Below are 21,235 nucleotides of genomic sequence, written 5' to 3' on the forward strand. Positions count from 1 at the left end.
ACTACTTCAATATTAATACCTAATGATTAAACCTTCCTTGCGGAGCCTTGTCAAAGGCCTTACTGAAGTCCATATAGACAACATTCACTGCTTTACCCTCGTCAACTTTCCTCGTAACCTCTTCAAAAAATTCAGTAAGATTTGTCAAACGTGACCTTCCTTGCACAAATCCATGTTGACTGTTCCTAATCAGACCCTGCCTATCCAGATACCATCTCTAAGAATACTTTCCATTAATTTACCCACCACTGATGTCAAACTGACAGGCCTATAATTGCTTGGTTTACTTTTAGAAAACCTATATTCTCCCATATGAGTCGAAGGTCATTGAGCTGCAGCTTCAGTTTCTCTCAGGCCCTGTAGTTCAGTATACTTGGAGCAGATGTGTTTATCTGGGAGACTGGAGGCCTCCCCACATCCCACATGCTGTACAAAATACTGCCTCTGGAACTATTCTCACTATACTCTGCTGTAATAGATAAGGAATGATCAAAGAACACGAGAGAGAACAACATACAAGGCAATTTACCTCACCTTAGCCTGCTGAGCCAAAGCCACTTTGGCATTCTCCAAAATGAATGGCCACTCTGCTTGAACTTAAATTATTCTTATTGGCCCGTCCTAATAAATCCTTCTTGTTGATTGGTTGCTCCTCCAACCAGAAAAAACTGCTGCAATACTCTGCTTTTGAAATCTCAATTGCCACCCTGATTAAAAAGTAGCTCTTTTCACGCATCCCTGCTCCAACTCCAACTCCACATGCATTGACAAATTAGAAATAAAACCAGATGCTATTTTCTTTCGCTTTATCATGTTTTGTTATTAGTCTAAATGATAAAAAGAACTGCTGACTATCTCATGATTATTATGCTACACCATTTTTTCTTTCCACAGAAAGCACTATGCGAATATACCAGTAGCTTGGCTCTTGTTCCAGACACAAATATAGCTCTTAGAAGAGACCTACAGGAGGCTCGAGCTCGATGTCTAAGCTATCTTGGCAGAGACGAAGATGCCTTGGATATAGCACAAGAATTGGTTAGTCATAACAATGTCAATGCAAAATTAAACTAACATTTTAGTGGCTATAAATTCTATAGTAAGTGTCACAAAGTAACAGAGTAACTCCAGCAGCGCTGAGTTGGAAGGTTGTGGGCTCAGATGCACAGGGCTTGATGATTATGGTAATTTCGGCAATACTGAAAGTCACAACTTTTGCTTGAGAAACTTTTTGAGGTCAATGAGAGTTCCAACAGCACTATTTCCAAAAAATGTTCTGCCCAGCATTTCTTTCTACAGTCAATAAGCTGTATGTATTGTGGAAGTTTGCTGTATGTATATTGGCTGTGGTGTTTACAACATCACATCACCTTCAGCACTTTGTCTTTCCTTTTGTACTTCTCAGTGTACAGTACTGTGCACATCTATGTAGTTAGTGTGCTCAAGACTTTTGTATCCTTTGTTCCTGCCAGATTTACAAACTCACTCTCTGCTCCACGTTGGCAAATACACCATGTAAGAGTCTTTATGTATTGTATTGTACAGCTGCTGCAGAAAAGCAACATGATATATGTGAGTGATGATAAACTTGATTATGATATGGATTTCTGTTGTGGACTGAGAGTGGGAAAAGGCCGTAGAGAACAGAATCTTGTTTGGGGAAAGGGGAGGGAGAGGGGTGAGGGAGCACAAATCACCGGAGAGGCATTCTGTGATGATTAATGCATTAATTGTTTGAAATCAAATGATCTTGCCTAGTATCTCAGTGCTGGGTGTGTCTGCTCCTGCACCACCCCCCCACCTCTGGCACTCGTAGGTCCCTTGTCCACCCCCCCCCCACCCCCCACAGCGCTCCACCCTCACCATTCCCGACATCCTGCCAGATTTACAAACTCACTCTCTGCTCCACGTTGACAAATACACCGTATAAAAGTCTTCGGTTCCCTGGCTATATATATGTGCCCAAGACTTTTGCACAGTACTGTACTTCTGGATATAATGGCAAGCAAACAAAATATTTTCACTGTATCTCACCACAAGTGACAGTAATAAAAGAATCAGCAATTAATTGGCTGTTTCACTGCTTTGGAGAACCAGTCTTCCCTTTTTATCTGAAAGAATTAAACAAGATAAATTAGAATATGTTGACAATTAGTATTATCAGAAATATGCAATGCACCTTTGTGTTGATGCTAGAAAGTAAAATATTCTAAGCACATTTTAAAACCAGATATCAGTCTGGCAATCACATGACCATAGACAATGCCTTAAGTTTCTGTGGAGATGTGAAATATTTGCAGTACAGTGTAAGCTTGCTGCACATCGCAGTGTTGGAATCGTGGAGCTTTTTATTAATAGGTTTATTATTGTCACCTGTACCGAGGTACAATGAAAAGCTGTGTTTTGCATGCCAGCCGTACAGATCGTTTCAGAAGGTAAGCACTTTGATGTAGTACAGGGGAAATGTACAAACGTTTGTAGTACAGACTGTAAAATATTGTGTTTGTACTACAGTTACAGATAAAGAGAAAGAGCACTGCAGGTAGACAAAAAGGTACAAGGGCCACAGTGAAGTGGACCATGAGATCAAGAGTTCATTTTTATCACGACAGGTCTGTAATGACAATGGGATAGGACCGAGCCTGGTGGTATACATTTTCATGCTTTTGTATCTTCTCTCTGATGGGAGCTGAAGAAGAGCAAACGACAGGGGTGGAGGGGTCTTTGATTCTGTTGGCTGCTCTCCTGAGGCAATAGGAAGTTAGTGGAAGGGGGGCTGGACTTTGTGATGGATCGAGGTGAGTCCACAACTCTGACGTTTCTTGCGGTCTTGAGCAGTGCAGTTGCCATACCAAGTGGTGATGAATCTGCATGTTTTCATCGATGCGTGTCAGCAAGTTCCATCTCTGGGCAAGACTTAGAAGTGACCCAAGCAGCAGCTACTTTGCACAAAGGCTGCTGCTTGTATCGGATGAGCTGGCAGAAAAAATGTTGGAGGCAGGGACGATACCAGTATTTAAAAGGTACCTGGACAGGGGCATGGATAAGAAAGATTTAGAGAGATTGAATGCAAACACAGGCAGATGAACTAGCTTAGATGAGCAGATTGACATGATTCCTGAAGGATGGTCTCGGCCCGAAACATTAACCGTTTATTCATTTCCATAGATGCTGCCTGACCTGCTGAGTTCCTCCAGCATCTTGTGTGTGTTATCTTGGCATGGACCAGTCATGCTAAAGGACCTACTTATGTGCCTTATGATTCTATGATTCAAGCTGAGGCTGTTATTACAGGGGTCACAGATTGGAAGGATGATGATTGCTCTGTGAAAAGAGCAGGTGGTGGAACAAGAACAAAAAATGCTGGAAATACTCGGCAGGTTGGGCTGCATCTCTGGGGAGAGGACCAGAGTTTAAGTTTCGGGTCAGAGCCCCTTCATCAGAACTGAAAAGAAGACAAAAGCAGCTTGCGAAACATAGGAAGGAGGATGGCTCTGTTGGACTGAAACAGATGTGACCATGGGATAAACTATAAACAGGCTGTCCGGATGATGAGTGAATGAGCACAGTAAGAGTGAGAACATAGATAAAAGAAGCCAGACAAAAGGATGTGGGAGTTGTGAAATGCAGAGCAGGAAGATATGCCTGGCAATCAGCCTGAGTACAAAAAAAAACTAGGTTTATTGGAAGTCCTTTCTCCAATGCAAAACAGGAGTAAATATAAATAAGCAAATTGTTAACTATAAACATGAGAAAGTCTGCAGAATCTGGAACTCCAGAGCAACATGCACAAAATGCTGGAGGAACACAGCAGGTCCGGCAGCATCAATGGAAATGAATAGATAGTTGACGTTTCAACTGAAACCCTTCTTCTGGACTGAGAAAGAAGGGGGAAGATACCAAAATAAAAAGGCTGCAGAGAGGAAAGAGGCTAGCTAGGTGATAGAAGGAATCTGGGAGGAGAGGAGAGGGATCATAGGGGGAGGGGACCCAGAGGAAGTAATAGGCAGGAGAGAAGAGGTAAAAGGTGAGAGTGGAGAGTGGGGGCTGGAATTTGTTTATTGGAAGGAGAAATCAATATTCATACTGTCAGGTTGGAGGCTACCCAGGTGGAATGTAAGGTGTTGCTCCTCCACACTGAGGGTTGACTAGCATATTCAGAAGTGTAGCTAACTGACTGAAATGATAATGAATCATAGAATTGTGCCGCATTGAAACAGGCCTTTCAGCCCTTTGTATCAATTCTGGCCATCATGCCCATTTGTGTGAATCATATTTCCGTGCATTAATTTCATGTCCCTCTATGTCTGCTCATTCAAGTGCATCCAGATGCCTCTTAATAGTTTAGAAGGGGAAATTTTATTAGTCAGAAAAATCTGGCCAAGTACTAGCACCAGTGTTGTCTCATTCAGTAACTTTGTGTTCTAGATACAATAAACACTAATTGCAATGCAAAGTTAAGTATGCATCACTTCTAGCTCAATTTCTTGCATGCGTTGATGTACCTTAAATACTTAGACCTCTTTAATTCTGTTTGTTGTGTTTTTTTCCCCAAGAGATCTGAAGTGACAAACACAGACCACCTCACCACAGTTCTTAATCTCAACATTCAAATTCATCACAATGCCGGAGATCTGCTGCAGGAGCTTTACTGTTTACAACAGTTAATTTCCTTGCATCCGCTCAACCCATGGTATTGGAAGAAGTTAGCTGAAGCCTACCTTGGTCTCGCTCAAGGCTTATCGTTGCCAACAGCACCAGTTGTCCCAGGCTGTGAGGGCAGGCACTGCCTTCGAACCTCACAGCGGTCGGCAGGAGAGGCAGAATCCTTGCAAGGTGTAAGCAACAGATCTCCCATGTCAGAGACTTGGGAAGGGCAGTCGGTGTGCCCTGCAAGTGTGTCCACAGAAGAGGGTTCAGTTTCGATGCTGACAAGAAGTAGAAAGCCACTGGAGCCAGTGAATGGTTCATCGTCCTGTTCAATCATTGCCGCTGACACGGAGTCCAACGTTGGAGGAGAGCTGCAACATCTGTGGCTATTTGCATATTCGTCCTTTGTGAGAGCAAGGTATGTCCTCAGCATGTAAACTAGATGTGTTGTTTATCAGAACTGGTTTGGAAATACTCAGCAGGTCAGGCAGCATCTGTGGATAAACAAATGCAGTTACCGTTAACATTCATTATCCAAAAGAAAAACAAATTACTGGAGGAACTCGGCAGATCAGACAGCATCTGTGGGGGGGGGGGAATGGACTCTGCCCGCAGAGTTCCTCCAGCTGCTTGTATTTTGCTGCAGATTCCAATGTCTGCAGTGTCTTGTGTCATTTCAAACTTTTAATATCTGCAGTATTTTCCTTTTGCAATAATTTATCTCACTGTTGCTGGCAGCATTCAACACATCCTTTAGTCGAACATTGTCCTGCACTCTTCAGTTCAACATATTGTGAGTTGCTGAGAGTGGAAGTTAATGTAGCATAGTGAGGGCAAGAGGAGATCTGGGATCTCAGTAAACTGAGGAGTGAGGGACAAGAGCCTAGTTGATTTACATTCATTTTGGGTACAGACAAACAAATACAATATGGGAAAGAGGAACTGGATAAAGGTTTGGAAATATATGCAACAATTTTAAAAATGTCTTGAAAACATCTAAATTCTGCCATGTTCTGAGTCAGAAAGTTTATTGTATTATTGATCACAATATACTAAAAAAGGTTCAAGTTAAGCCAATTCTTGGGTTCCAGCCATTCTTTATTATAAACAGTTAATTGGTCTGTTTTTGCTTGCCTCAAAAACTGCTGGCCTTTTCCCGCTTGCAGGTCTACTGTTGTCTGGATTCTATATAAGTGTATTACAAAATGCATCTAATGTTCCTCTCAGATGAGCATTGATGTACTAGGCTGAAACTCAGATGCTCTGTTTCGGGGTTACTTGAATGGGAGTACCAAACTCAATTAACAATGTGATTTATTTATTTTTCTTTATTGGTTTTTAGTTTTTTAATCATTTCCAGTAGATTAAGCAATTTTCATTGTTAATCTTTCAAATCTATACAAATGTTAAAAGTATTCGAATTTAATTATTTCAGAGGCATTTAGAAATAGTCCAAAAGAATTTACCAGCTGCCTGAAGGCCAAGATGGCAGTCGATGGGCAGGGTGTCAGATCCAGTGCTTGTGACCCCCTTTGTTTGGAAGATGGCTGATACAGCAAGCTCTCCTGCTCGATTAGTTCTGTAGTGACAGAACACAATTTGAGATGTAGTGAAACACAGAGGGTAAGCTCCATGGACAAGTCAAGGATGTTGTTTAAAGGAGAGATTATTTACCATATATTCCGGAGTATAAGCTGACCCCCCTCATTTTCAAGGTTAAAAAAGTGACCTTTTTCATGTTACCTTTGTATAAGCCGACCCCTTTTGTAGAGGTTTTTGATTTAACCAGAAAAGATCACAAGATCTCACATGCCAGTACTCAGCTTTGCCAGATCCGAAACCGGGAAATTTTGTGAACCAGTACCTGCTAAGAAAACAGGCCTACACATTGTAGAGCGTTATAAGCGAATTCTTAATAAATAAATCAGGGAGGGAAATTTTGGATTAGGCCTCCAATGGTAAAGAATCCTCTGAAATGTAACCCCTGCAAAACTATTTAGCGCCCATCGTAATCTCGTTAAAATATAACATGGGGTGGCAGGATCAGTACGTCTGCGCAATATTGAGTTTGCGACCGCCATGTACAAAAGATTAAAACGAATGCGATATGATGCTGGCTTCAAGCTGAAGATTGTTGATTTTGCTAAAGGAACGAATAATTCTGCAGCTGCTAAGTTTAGTGTAAACGAGAGAGAGTGGAGAAAGGCAGAGGACAAGCTGAGGGAAAGACGGAATGTGCAAACTGTGGGAAAACATGCCAGTGGCCAGAACTGGAAGAAAAAGTTTTAGAGTGGTTGAGTGACCAGCGATCGTCCGGATACATTGTTACCAGCGAAATGATTTGAGTTCAAGCATTGAAATGGGCCAAAAAACACCGTGAGGTCAGCAAAAATTAAAAAGCTACGCGAAGTTGGTGCACCCGATTTATGAATAGATGTGATCTTGTGTTGAGACAAAAAACAAAGATTGCTCAGAAAATTCCCATGGGGTGTTGTTTACGTTCAAGAACGCTGCTGGATGGATGAAGCGGTTTGCTTGAAGTGGTTAAAGAGGTGTGGCGTTGAAGGTTTCGGGAAGGAAAAGTTGCTACTTGTCTGGGACGTGTTCAAAGTGCACCACTTGTCAGGTGAGACAGAAGCAGCACTGAAAGCTGAAAATACTGACATTGCGGTCATCCCTGCTGGTTTGATCTCCCTGCTCCAGCCACTAGATGTGAGTTTAAATAAATCATTCAAAGAATTCATGCGACGACAGTGGAACGAATTTGATTCAAAAACAGAGAATAAATACGACCTGTCTTCCGTGTATTCGTTTTTCCAAAGTTGGCACCCTCTGTATAAGCCAACCGCCTAATTTTAGGACCAAAATTTACGGCCAGATTATCGGCTTATACACTGGAATTTACGGTAACCAGGTGCTATCAAACATGGGGGCAGTGTAAGTTGATCAACAAATTCCTAAATTAGTTTCTTGGAGCAGGCGTGCAGAAAGATGGCTAAGGGTAAAAGTCACCTGCTGTATGGAGACACCAGGGACTGCAAATGCCGGAATCCGGAGCAGAACAATCTGTAGGTGGAAACCAGAGGTCCATGAGCCTGTGCTCATTAGGGTTTGGGAAGTGGAGAGGGTCAGTAACTTTAAATTCCTTGGTGTTACCATTTCAGAGGATCTGTCCTGGGACCAGCAGTGCCTCAGCTTTCTTAGAAGTTTGCGTTGATTCTGCATATCATCTAAAACTTTGACAAACATCTGTAGATGATCGGTGGTGAGCATCCTGACTGGTTGTATCACAGTCTGGTACGGGAACACCAATGTCCAAGCACAGAAAAACCCACAAGTAGTGGTGGATCCTCCCCGCCTTTCAGCTCATCTACAAGGAGAGCTGCCACAAGAAAGCAGCTTTCATCATCGAGGACCCCCACCATCCAGGCCTTGCTGTCTTCTCATTGCTGCCATCAGGGAAGAGGTACACGAGCCTTAGGTCCCACACTACCAGATGCAGGAACAGCCATTACCCTACAACCATCAGGCTCCTGAACCAGAATGGATAACTTCACTCACCTCAACTTTGAACTGATTCCACAACCTGCAGACTCACTTTTAATTATTCATCTATTTGTTGAGTATGTCATGGAATAGGTCCTTCTGGCCCTTCAAGCTGCACCGCTCAGCAACTCCCGATTTAATCCTAGCATAATCATGGGACAATTTATAGTCACCAGTACAGTCCATCTTTGGGCTGTGGTAAGAAACTAAAGCATCCGGAGGAAATCCTCGCTGTCACAGGGAGAACTACAAACTCCATACAGGCAGTGGTGGAAATAGAATCCTGGTCGCTGATACTGTGAAGTGTGTGCTAACCACTACACTACCATGTCGTCCCTAGACTCTGTCATTCGTGTTCTCAATATTGTTTGTTAATCAATTAATTATTATTTGTGGGGTTTTTTTTGCATTTGCAGAGTTTGGTGTCTTTTGCACATTGTCGGTCTTTGTGTGTAGTTTTTCATCGATTCTATTATTGTTCTACTTTGAAATAAATCTTAGAGTAGTATTTAGCGACATAAACTCAGTGTCCATTTTATTAGGCGCAGAAGTGGAACCCAGTGTGATCTTCTGCCTATCCACTTTGAGGTTCGTGTTGTACGTTCAGAGATGCTCTTCTCCACCCTACCTGTAACACATGGTCATTTGAGTTAGTGTCATCTTCCTGTCAGCTTGAAACAGTCTGGCCATTCTCCTCTTGACTTCTCTCATTAACAAGGCATTGTTGCCCACAGAACTGCCACTCACTGGATGTTTTCTTATTTCCTGCACTGTTCTGCCCCTAGAGGTGCTGTTTGTTCTGTACAAGCATCACTTCATGTCAAGAGGTCTAGAATACAAGAGCAAGGCTGTGATGCTGAGGCTTTATAAGGCACTGGTGAGGCCTCACCTTGAGTACTGTGAACAGTTTTGAGTCCCTGTCCAGCTTTGTATACAACACACTGTGAGGGCAATAGATGCACCATTCTTTGTAAACTACAACACCCCAGGAGGTCAGCAGTTTTTGAGATGCTCAGACCATCCCATCTGGCACCAGCAATCAGTCATTCCACAATCAAAGTCACTTAGATTACATTTCTTTCCCATTCTGATGTTGGGTCTGAACTATAACTGAACCTCTTGACCTCGCATACTTCTTGCATTGAATTGCTGCCACATTATGACCAGATTATATATTTGCACTAACGAGCAGGTGTATCTAGAAAGTAGCCACTGAGTGTATTGTATAACATACTTTGATGATAAATCTACCTTGACCTTTGCTGGAGGAATTCAGCAAGTCAGGAGGAAAAGAGTTATCAGTATTTTGGGTCAAAACCCTGCATCAGGACTAACATTAAGCACAGAAACAATGTTATTGATTCATTGTCCTCAGGGTTAAGGGCCCAACCCATCACTGTTGCTCAAAGCTTTGCTCTATTATCCCCTAAACTTTGCACATTAATGGTTCTGTTCATCTCTAGTATATCTTCAGTCTTCTGGAGATATCATACTTAGTTTGCAACTGATGGATGCCTTTGTTTTTCCTGTTGTTGCTCATTGCTCAAGTTATTATTACTGTTCACTGTGCCAGCTTCACACAAGCAAGGAATTTCATTGTTTCTTGGTTTTATATGACAATGAATTCATCTGAATTGAATATCCAGCTACGATGCTGAAAGAGACATGCTGCAGAAACTCTTATCACATCCACGCTTGCATTCAAAGGGGACATAGCTATGAGACAGCGACTCTCTTGACTCTCCAAGACATGGTCCCTATGATGTAGCAGATGTGTTTACTGTCCAAAATCCAGAAATGTTGCCATCCAGAAGTGTTCTGATTGAAGATCTTGTGTATTAACGCAAGAAATGATGCTTGAGGAACTCAGTAGGTCAAGCAGCATCTGTACTCTTGTGTTTCCATCTTGTGTACTAAAACAGAAACCTCAAAGGTAGCCCTTTGAGATATTTTTGTTACTAAATGCAGTTGTTGAGCTTGACTAGATTCATTAAAGCGAGTTTCAACTCAGTGCAAGATGAGCCTAGACTGACTTTGACACATTGCTTAACGATCTGTTGTAGCTCTCTCTGCAGTGTGAACAGCTAACTTATGAAATCATCTGTGCTCAGACTTCTGTTGCAGATGATGAAGCCTCAGCAGACGTCATTTGTCCTGGAGAGGAGCGAGGCTGTGCAAGAAGAGATCAGTCAGCAGCTCGGCAGGCTGTATCGGAGTGAAGAGTTGCTGAATGCCCTAACCAAGGTACAGTGAGCTTTGGTTGTTTGAGTGTGTATTTATGTATTTTATTAAGATACAGGAAGGAATTAGCCCTTTGAGCTACATTGCCCAGCACGCCCTTAATTTAACCTTAGCGTTATCACAGGGCAATTTGCAATGACCAATTAACCTACTAGCCAGCTTGTCTTTGGATTGTGGGAGGAAACTGGAGAACGTACAGACTCCTTACACGCAGTGCCGGGAATTGAACCTGGGTAGCCTGGACTGTAAAGTGTTGTGTTAACCATTACACTACCATGCCAGCCACCCCTTTATAAACCAGAAACTGAGTGAGTTTCTCGATACCTACAGATAAGACAACTGGCATTGTCTTCTTTTAAACTACAGTGAATTAGAAATTTGTCTTCAGTCACAGGTCCTAAAGTACAATGTCTTTGAGCCTGTATATTTAAATCTGCTTCCAAAATTTGATACACTTTAACCTTGGGCGTATATACTGTGTATCTGTAGTCTCACACAGAGAATAGAACAGTACAGCACAGGGACAGGCTGTCGGCCCACCATGTCTGCCTAGAACATGATACCAAATTTAACTAAATCTGTTCTATCTGTACTTGGTCCATATCCCTACATTCTCTGCCAATTCATGTGTCTGTTTAACAAATACCACTCTCGTATGTACCTAGCCGACTACTGGCGCAGTGGCATCAGCGCTGGACTTCGGAGTGAAGGCTCCTGGGTTCGAGTCCAGCCGGCTCCCTTTCATGCTTTCTCAGTTGAGCATCAAGCTAGCAAAAATAAGAAAATAAGCTCGTAAAAATAAGAAAGCCTGCTAAAAAAACACTGTCACAACGGCATCCTGATGACTCCACTCGGAGCTAAGGGCTTTCTACTTCTTAATACCTTCTTCCACCATTGCTCCTGACGGCCCATTCCAAACACTGTCTGTGTGTTTAAAAAACCTATCTCTACATGCCTCATTTAAACTCCTCCCCCCACCGCAAGTACTTAGCATTACCCTAGGAAAAGGAATCTGCTATCTACCCTATCTATGCCTTTTGCAATTTTATAAACATCTTTCAGGTCTCTCCTCAGCCTGCAACACACCAGAAGAAACATAAGGCAAGTTTCTACAAACTCTTTTTTTTACTCATACCCTCTAATCCAGACAGATGCCTTGTAAATCTCTTTTGCCCTCTTTCTAAAGAGTCCACATATATTTCCTATAACAGGACAACACAATACCCCAAGTGTGGCCTAACCAAAGTTTTGTATATGTAAAGAGGGTTTCTTCTTTTTGTTAACTAGCAGGAATGCTAATTTACTGATAACGAGAATGGTATTCCTTTGTAAACCAAATGGAGATTAATGTTCTTTCTTCTGAGTCTGTAAGCTTTTGTTGACGGGCTTTTGGGCAGATCGGCGCGAGGGGGTCGAGAGAGAGGATGCAATGCTGTAAGCTGGGCGAGGATCGGACCCCCCTTTGGGGTCCGAGGCCGGGAGGTACTCCGAGGAGGGGGGGATGAAGCTAGATGTGCTTGGTTGACCACTCGGAGGGTCCTGAGCTGCGAGTCGAGGAGTTCGGAGGGTCCTGAGCTGCGAGTCGAGGAGTTCGGAGGGGAACGAATGGTGGCCAGAAGACTTCAGTAATTGAGCTCCAACGGTTGTGCACGAAGTGGTTTGGACTTTGATAAGTTTGGCGCCTTTTCTTTATCTTTTTCTCTTCATATATACTGTATCGTTATTAATCACTTAGTTATAGTAACCTTTATAAATTGTACTCATTTAATCGCTTATGGTGTACTGTCTGTTTTTGGGTGAGGCGGGGACATCACACAGCACCCACACCAGCTGATTACCCAGTTTGGCGGGGCCGAAGGCTGCTCCCCCTAGATGAAACGAGCTGAGCGAGCCTGAGGCGACCCAGGGTGTTACATTGTGGGGTGCTCGTCCGGGGTTGATTTTTGTGGAAGCTGTGTGATCACCCTCTTTAAATTGTGTCTGCGGTGAAGAGCTGGTATGCCTTTGTGGGTGTGCAATTGCTGGTTATCACTGCGTGTGTGTTGGGTGGGGTGGCTGTTGTTGGTAGCCTGGAAGTCGTTGTTCAAGTTCCGACTAGTGCTGACGAAATGGTGGTGGGACCATGGGTTGTCCGTACAGTTTGGAGAGTGAGGAGTGACAGGTTGGGATGTTTCAGCAGTGGTGAGCTCCGCCCGGTTGTTGGAATAATGTCCAGCCCTAAAGGGGCGGAGGCGTGGGCGGAGCGGACCCCTCAGTTGTTGGGTGAGTGGCAGTGCTTGGCTGAGGAAAAGCGACAGGGACGGGTTGAAAGTTTGAGTAGGCGGGCTGGTGTCTTTGTTAGAACTGTCGGGCGCAATTACCTCGAAGTGACCGCTGCCAGTTCTGGGAAAGTGTGGGAAAATGCGTGTAGTTCGACTGGAAGTCAAATGCCGCAGCTGGGGGGCTTATGATATCCGTGGCAGGAGATTGGTGGGAAGTTTTTAGGGTATCACTTTTTGCCTAGGGGGGCAGATAAATTGCTTGTGGTGCCGAGGGGATCTGTCAAGGGGATCAGTTGTTCCGTTGATTCGAGAGGTGTCGGGAAACTTAGAGGAGGCCCAGTGGGAGAACGGCTTGGGGTCTCTGGGGGAGCAAGGTCCCAGCAATGTACTAACGAACTCCCGAAAGGAACAGACTCTATTCCTGAAGGCTTAGAGGAGCCATGCGCACAGGTATTGTTACGGATGGATGGAAGTCAAGTTAAAGCCATCCTCGGCACCGGGGCGCCGATTAAGTTGCTGTACAGTTTGTTTCATAACCGTTATTGGAAGCATTTACCCTTGACGACATTGAGGACACTGGGGATTTGGGGTACCAGTGCCAGTGATTATCCAGACAACGGTTGTTGGTCAGTGAAAATGGAGTTCTTAGAGGCAAATGTGGAGGAGACTGAGGTTCATGAATCGTTAATGCTGATGTGTCCGGACCCTGTTGAGACGGGCAGCGTTTCTGTTCTAGAGAGAACCAATATCCTGCTGGTGCGCTTGGGGGCCTGCCCGGAGGAGGCGGGTGAGCGCTGTTTGGAGGCATTGTCGATGCACCCAGAGTTTCGAGCTGCTTGTGCGGACGTGTGTAGCAGCATTGGGCTGATACCGAATTCAAACAAGAGCCAGTGGTGGTACGGCCTGGGGGAAGTATCTGAGGGTGAGACCCTCTTAGTGGACACTGTGAAATACCACGAGGGAGGGGAGTTGACTGCTGAAGACATCTCGGAGAGAGAGAGGTTGCGGCAACTGGCCCCTACAGCCGTGGAAGACGTAGGCAGCGTGTGTGTGGATTATATTGCGTTGAAGAGGTGCACTGTCAGTGACCAGAATATGGCCCTGAGGGCCAGAGAGGCGATGGCCTGTCTGAGTGGTGCGATGTGGTTTAAGCTGCTGGATCTGAGGAGTGGATGTTGCCAGATCCCGATGAGTGGGGCTGACAAGGAGGAGACGGCCATTATAAATTCCCCAGGAGTCTTCGGGTCCGAAAAGATGCCACAGGGCATATCTGGAGCCCTTGCAACCTTCTTGCGGGGCAGGTGGAAGACCATAGGGGATGTGGAGGCATTTGGAGTTTTGGTGAATGTGGATGATCTCTTGGTATTTGGATTTGCCTCAGGAGAATATGAAGTGAGGTTGTTGCAGGAGCAGCTGAGAACTACCGAGTTAAAGTGTTTTCTGGACACGTGTCAGGGCTGGCGAAGGTCGCAGCTCGTGAGTGACTGTCTCTACGGAATCAAGTTTGAAATGAAGACGGAGAGACTGGAGAAAGTGATCTGGAACCAGTCGGAAGACTTACAAGTTGGAGAGAATGAAGAAAGTTGTCTGACTGAGGGTAATAGCAAACTGAGAACCCGGAGAGGGGAGTTTGCGGAGGTGAAGAAATTACAAATTTCAGAAGAGAGAAACGGAAGCTTGAAGGGAACCTGAAGATGACCATCGACAGTTCAAATGAAGTGCAAAACCTGAAAGTTGATCTGGAAGAAGTCATGAGGAAGAAAAAGCTGGAGAGAAGTGCAGTGAATACTGAACAGGAGGCTGAAGAGACTGCGGGAGCAGTGCAGGCCACGTGTTTCTGTTTGGAGAAGATCAAACAGCAGCTACCGATCACAGAAATGAGGAAGAATACAGATTCGATGGATGATGTGCTGGATGTGTGGTACATGCTGCCTTTTGCTGACTTTCCCTCGATTGAGGAAGAGACCTTTGGCCCTTCTCCCATTGAGTCAGGTGTAGCGGGGAGAGTTAGCTGTGTGCAGTGTGGGGCATGAGTGAGAGGTTGAGAGAGGAGTTGGTAGTGGGCCCAAGGTATCCCCAGTTGTGTCCGAGCCTGAAGGGTTTAGGTGAGGGGGTATGGAGGTCTCAGAAGGGTTAGGGAACTCCCAGATAGTTGGCCTAAGTAGCGCCTGAAAAACAGGGCGTGAGGTTTACTGTGTGGGGAGGAGATGTCACTGTTTGTGCTTGGGTTACGGTGTGTTGGCAGGAAAGCTGGCGAGTTATTTAGTAGTCATGAGGACATGACTTTTATTTGGTGGGGGGAGAGTGTAAAGAGGGTTTCTTCTTTTTGTTAACTAGCAGGAATGCTAATTTACTGATAACGAGAATGGTATTTCTTTGTAAACCAAATAGGGATTAATGTTCTTTCTTCTGAGTCTGTAAGCTTTTGTTGACGGGCTTTTGGGCAGATCGGCGCGAGGGGGTATGCTGTAAGCTGGGCGAGGATTGGACCCCCCTTTGGGGTCCGAGGCCGGGAGGTACTCCGAGGAGGGGGGATGAAGCTAGATGTGCTTGGTTGACCACTCGGAGGGTCCTGAGCTGCGAGTCGAGGAGTTTGGAGGGGATCGAATGGTGGCCAGAAGACTTCAGTAATTGAGCTCCAACGGTTGTGCACGAAGTGGTTTGGACTTTGATAAGTTTGGCGCCTTTTCTTTATCTTTTTCTCTTCATATATACTGTATCGTTATTAATCACTTAGTTATAGTAACCTTTATAAATAGTACTCATTTAATCGCTTATGGTGTACTGTCTGTTTTTGGGCGAGGCAGGGACATCACACAGCATCCACACCAGCTGATTACCCAGTTTGGCGGGGCCGAAGGCTGCTCCCCCTAGACGAAACGAGCTGAGCAAGCCTGAGGCGACCCAGGGGGTTACATATAGTTTTACATGATGGCTGCCTCACAAGTGACAAATAAGTGAAATTTGGTGCAGATCCTTGTAGCTATGTACGGGAACTGTACTGGTCATTGACATTCTTTATACACAGCCAAATAGATTTTAGTGACCTCCGAAATTTCCATCTTTTAGAATGACTGCCAAATTCATAGATTTAAACGGAGCCCTGAGTCTTCATCTTGACCTAGGTCATTATGCACGTAGCACTGAGTGATGGATTTGAATTGAAGGTAAAGCAGAAAGAATTCAGCTTCAAGTTTATTGCCATAGGCATACATACCCGGGGTGTAATTGCCATGAAAGTTAGTCTTTTTTCAGCAACAGCACAGTATCTTACAAACACATGTTAATATAGACATAAATTATACATAACAGGAGCAGAACTTGAGTGTGTTTTGTCTCAGTTTGAGAATCTGACGGCAGTGGGGAAGACGCTGCTGTTAAACTTTGAGATGTGGGTCTTCAGACTTCTGTACCTCGCGCCTGATAGCAGCATTGAGAAAAGGAGAGTGCTGCATTGTCAGTAATCCTTCTTTGGACGTAATGTTAAAAGTAGGAACTGTTCAGATGTATATTAAGGATATCATTCATGTTATTTCAATGATCAGAGAGTTCACCTGGCCAGCATTTTTGCTTTAACCAACATCATCAGATTTGCTTCATGTGCGATCTTGCAGTGTGCTGCCATATTAACATGCATAACAAGTCTTTGCAACCATAAGCACTTTGAAAAGTCTCTGAGGCAGTCTAACAGTGCAAATCTGCTTCTGATTTTGCAGAAAATATCACAATTGATATTTCTGGATGATTTTTTAAAATGATGGTTATGTTTTATTTGATTTCCTTTGGAATCCATTTTAACGACTATATGATTAAAGTTTAGAAGTATGTCATTCCACTTGGCAAGGGTTTTTTTGTGGTTATATAGTTTAAAGGCTCGCCTGGCAGAACATATTGTACAGTTTATTTTAGACCATGTCAAAATTGTTGGGCCTGCAACATATGCATGTAATTTGGCTTGTTGTGAGCCAGACCATCTGGATATGATCCTAGTGTGTTAACAAACAGTAAAGTTCATTTCACTGAGACAGCATGCAACAGGAAATTGTCCTCTAAATAAAACAGTTTACTGTATCCTGTAGACTGGTGTTTGATCCCCTTCATTATCCACAGAGCTACCCTGGGAGGATTGCATTTAACTTACTCAAAGAATATTTTTGTTAATGTATGTCTTAATGCAAAACATCTTAAGGAAGACCTTCTGCTCCAGACATGAGTTACATCCCTATAGTATGCCCTACTTCTTCAGAGAGCACTGAGCAGTTTTGCAATAATAGTTGATTAAACTTGTTGACTGCTTTCTCATTTTCTCTCCTGGGGATATCCTTGATGCAAAAAAAAAGCCTCTTTCCAAGTAGTCCGCTTACTTATAATACAAAAAGAACTGCAAGCTTGCATTAAATGTCATATAACCATATAACAGTTACAGCACGGAAATAAGCCATCTCGGCCCTTCTAGTCCATGCCAAACGCCTACTCTCACCTAGTCCCACTGACCCGCACTCCTCCATTCCTTTCCTGTCCATATACCTATCCAATTTTGCTTTAAATGACAATACTGAACCTGCCTCTACCACTTCTACTGGAAGCTCATTCCACACAGCTACCACTCTCTGAGTAAAGGAATTCCCCCTCATATTACCCTTAAACTTTTGCCCTCTAAGTCTCAACTCATGTCCTCTTGTTTGAATCTCCCCTACTCTCAATGGAAAAACCCTATCCACGTCAACTCTATCTATCCCCCTCATAATTTTAAATACCTCTATCAAGTCCCCCCTCAACCTTCTATGCTCCAAAGAATAAAGACCTAACTTGTTCAATCTTTCCCTGTAACTTAGGTGCTGAAACCCAGGTAACATTCTAGTAAATCTTCTCTGTACTCTCTCTATTTTGTTGACATCTTTCGTATAATTAGGTGACCAGAACTGTACACAATACTCCAAATACGGCCTTACCAATGCCTTGTACAATTTTAATATTACATCTCAACTCCTATACTCAATGCTCTGATTTATAAAGGCCAGCATACCAAAAGCTTTCTTCACCACCCTATCCACATGAGATTCCACCTTCAGGAAACTATGCAGCATTATTCCTAGATCACTCTGTTCTACTGCATTCTTCAATGCCCTACAATTTACAATGTATATCCTATTTTGATTATTCCTACCAAAATGTCGCACCTCATACTTATCAGCATTAAACTCCATCTGCCATTGTTCAGCCCACTCTTCTAACTGGCCTAAATCTCTCTGCAAACTTTGAAAACCTATTTCATTATCCACAACGCCACCTACCTTAGTATCATCTGCATACTTACTAATCCAATTTACCACCCCATCATCCAGATCATTAATGTATATGACAAACAACATTGGACCCAGTACAGATCCCTGAGGCACACCACTAGTCACCGGCCTCCAACCTGACTAACAGTTATCCACCACTACTCTCTGGCATCTCCCATCCAGCCACTGTTGATTCCATTTTACTACTTCTATATTAATACCTAATGATTGAACATTCCGGTCTAACCTTCCATGCGGAACCTTGTCAAAAGCCTTACTGAAGTCCATATAGACAACATCCACTGCTTTACCCTCGTCAACTTTCCTCGTAACCTCTTCAAAAAATTCAGTAAAATTTGTCAAACACGTTTGTCAGCAGCTTAATTTTTGAAAGAATCTTTGAGATGATTTTATGTTTGTCACTGCTTGGCAGTTTGTAGCAACTATTTCCAGGTGCATTTTAAAATGTTATATGGAATTCTTCTCTGGTATATAAAGACTTCAGAGCATTAATGGACCATTGAGAAGAGGCTACACTTAAGAGAATGGTAGAAGCAATGTTGGAGATTTTTGTATTTTAAGGGGATCGTTAGCTATACCCCAGTGACCATGCCAAGAGGCAATTAGTGTAGGTGCCTGAATGATTAGAAAGAGTTTTGCCTTTATTGTAAGGAGGTTGGAACAGCAAATTGACAACTTTAATGTAACCATGCTTGAAAACCTATTGTCTCTTAGTAAGCTATATTTGTCCTGAGAAGGTGTAATGAAGGTTTACTCAATTGATTCCTTTTTTAGAGAAGGAAGTATTGATCAGAACCTATCCAAATTGTCTGGACTTTCAAGTTACCTGTTAGGTAACCTTTCTGGAATGTATGAACTTGAATTATCCTCGACCCTGAAGACCTGAGATCACTCTGGTTTATCTACTGCAGCTCCTTTAAAATGATCTTCTGCAACAACTTTCCTCACTTTTGCACTGAATCCAGGGCACTCTCTTCTAATTACTGTCATCAGGGAGGAGGCACAGGGTCCTGGAACCACACTCAGCATTTTAGGAACAGCTTCTTCCCCTCTGCCATCAGATTTCTGAATGGTCCACGAACACCACCTCGTTCTTCCTTTATTTTGAACTATTTTTTTTATAATTTATAGCAATTTTATGTCTTTGCACTGCCACAAAACAACAAATTTCATAAAATTTAAGTCAGCAATATTAAATCTGATTCTCATCCTGAATTTTTGAGTAACTTTTCTCCTGTATGGACAATAGTTTTCAATGTGGCAAATCGCACTAACCTCACTCATAATTAGAAAATGTTTCAGAGGACAAGTGGTATTGGAACATCAGCGGCAACAGAGTACTTCACATTTACTGGAACTCTGTAGTGCTTTCCCTCCTCCAAGCACTGTTCACTTCAGTTCCTTGACCAGATAGAAGGAGTAATATTTTAATTTAAATTTGATTTTAATTCTGACATTATAAATTTGATTTCATATGAAAAAGGCTGGAAAAAACCTTTTGTTGACTGAGCACCCTTATTAGCATGTAGTAGCTGAACAGAATTTTAACTGGAGCCTACTTGTTCCCAGAGGTTAACACTGAATTGTTTTAATGTGGGTAATACTTCTTCAACAATGTCATTGGACCTGTATAATTTTGCCATAAATAGTGTTTTACAATAATAACTTATTAATAACTAATGAGCAAAACTACATGCTGAAATTAAAAGTAATTAAATTGGAAGCTGCGTTGTATTTATATGTGGCCCTTCATTGTAGGATTGTATCTAGTGTGAGATGGGAGAGCGCTGGATCAAATCTGGAAATCGAAAAACATTCTGGAGATAAATGAACCTTTTTCTTACATCAGCAGGATGAAGGGATGGAGATTCCACTGTCTGGAAGGGTGGGGGAAAGCCGATCCTTAAGGAATTGTAAGTATTTTGTTTGTTTCAATATTTATTAAATGTATTTACCATTTCTTTTAGACAATGGGGAAGGACCTCTGGTCAGAGAAGATCAAGAATGGTGCTGATGCTGAAGGATGTGCTGCTTTTCCCAGTTCGTCTGCTTTATCCAACGCTAACGTTGAGACAGGCTCGGACTTTGAGGAAAGGTGGTTTAAGAAGACTCGCTGCATTTCCATACTGTGGTAGGATGGGAAGGAAAAAGAAGAGCTTTGAATATTGCACATGTGGCTTGATCATTGCCAAAGAAACTGTTTATTGTGGACAGTTGCTGCTTTGATAAGTTGAGCAAAATGCAGAGCCCTCTTGGCCAGAATGGTGAAGTATAAAACAAAATCACAGTCTTATGGTGGATTGATCATGGCCTTACTGAAGCAGTTGGATTTCAGAAGTGGTATACGAAACAAACTGATTTGTACTTTACCTCTGCAGAATTCATTGATAAAACACACAGTGAGTCCTGTCAGTGATATTGCTAGCAGTGTGTTCAGAAAACAGGCGTTTGTTACTGCAAGATCTCTAATACAATCCAGTCACCGGCTGTGTGAAGAGTAATCTTCTTGTACAGTGATTTCAGCAACTGGATTTAAGATATTCTAACAGCATGATTTTCTCCCCACAGTTTTATTATTGTTTAATGCGATCCTAAATTTTCTGTAAATGGAGGACATGGGCAGAGGGAATAATTAAAGACAAGAGAAAATCGGCAGATGCTGAAAATACACGAAATGTTGGAAGAACTCAGCAGGCCAGGCTGCATCTATGGAAAAGAGTATAGTCAAAGCTTTGGGCTGAGACCCTTCAGCAGGACTGGAGGGACAAAAGATGAGTCAGATGGAGGGAGGGAGGAAGGAACACAAAGTGATAGATGAAATCGGGAGGGGGGTAAAGCTGGGAAGTTGTTGAAAGAGATAAAGGGCTGGAGAAGGGGGAATCTGATGGGACAGGACTGAAGGCAATGGAAGAAAGAAAAGTGGGAGGAGCACTGGAGGGGTGATTGGCAGGTAAGGAGATAAGGTGGGAAGAGGGAATGGTAAGGGGAGGGGCATTACCGGAAGTGCGAGAAATCAATGTTCATGCAATCAGGTTGGAGGATATCCAGAAAGGATACAAGGTGTTGCTCCTCCAACCAGAGTGTGGCCTCATCATGACAGTAGAAGAGGCCATGGATTGACATGTTCACGTAATAATTAAAGCCCCACATTTTCTACTACACATTGTTGAGTTGTTATGTCACCTTGCTGTACATATAAACTTGAATCAGGTTTGTGTTGTGAATACATAC

The 21,235-nt window shown here is 43.1% G+C and overlaps 1 protein-coding gene across 1 annotated transcript in view; it reads left to right on the forward strand.

Moving 5' to 3' along the window:
• The window catches only part of zgc:101716 (uncharacterized protein LOC492784 homolog), a 33,566-nt gene extending 12,917 nt beyond the window's left edge, over positions 1-20,649 (forward strand). Inside the window, exons 3-6 of the mRNA XM_059972998.1 lie at positions 895-1,038; positions 4,557-5,068; positions 10,308-10,440; positions 19,972-20,649. Of these exons, the coding sequence (XP_059828981.1) occupies positions 895-1,038; positions 4,557-5,068; positions 10,308-10,440; positions 19,972-20,139 (957 nt within the window). The 3' untranslated portion in view covers positions 20,140-20,649. The remainder of the gene's footprint in view (positions 1-894; positions 1,039-4,556; positions 5,069-10,307; positions 10,441-19,971) is intronic.
• The last annotated feature ends 586 nt before the right edge of the window (positions 20,650-21,235 follow it).

Source organism: Hypanus sabinus, chromosome 1 (genome assembly GCF_030144855.1).
Source record: "Hypanus sabinus isolate sHypSab1 chromosome 1, sHypSab1.hap1, whole genome shotgun sequence".
Taxonomy (NCBI): domain Eukaryota; kingdom Metazoa; phylum Chordata; class Chondrichthyes; order Myliobatiformes; family Dasyatidae; genus Hypanus; species Hypanus sabinus.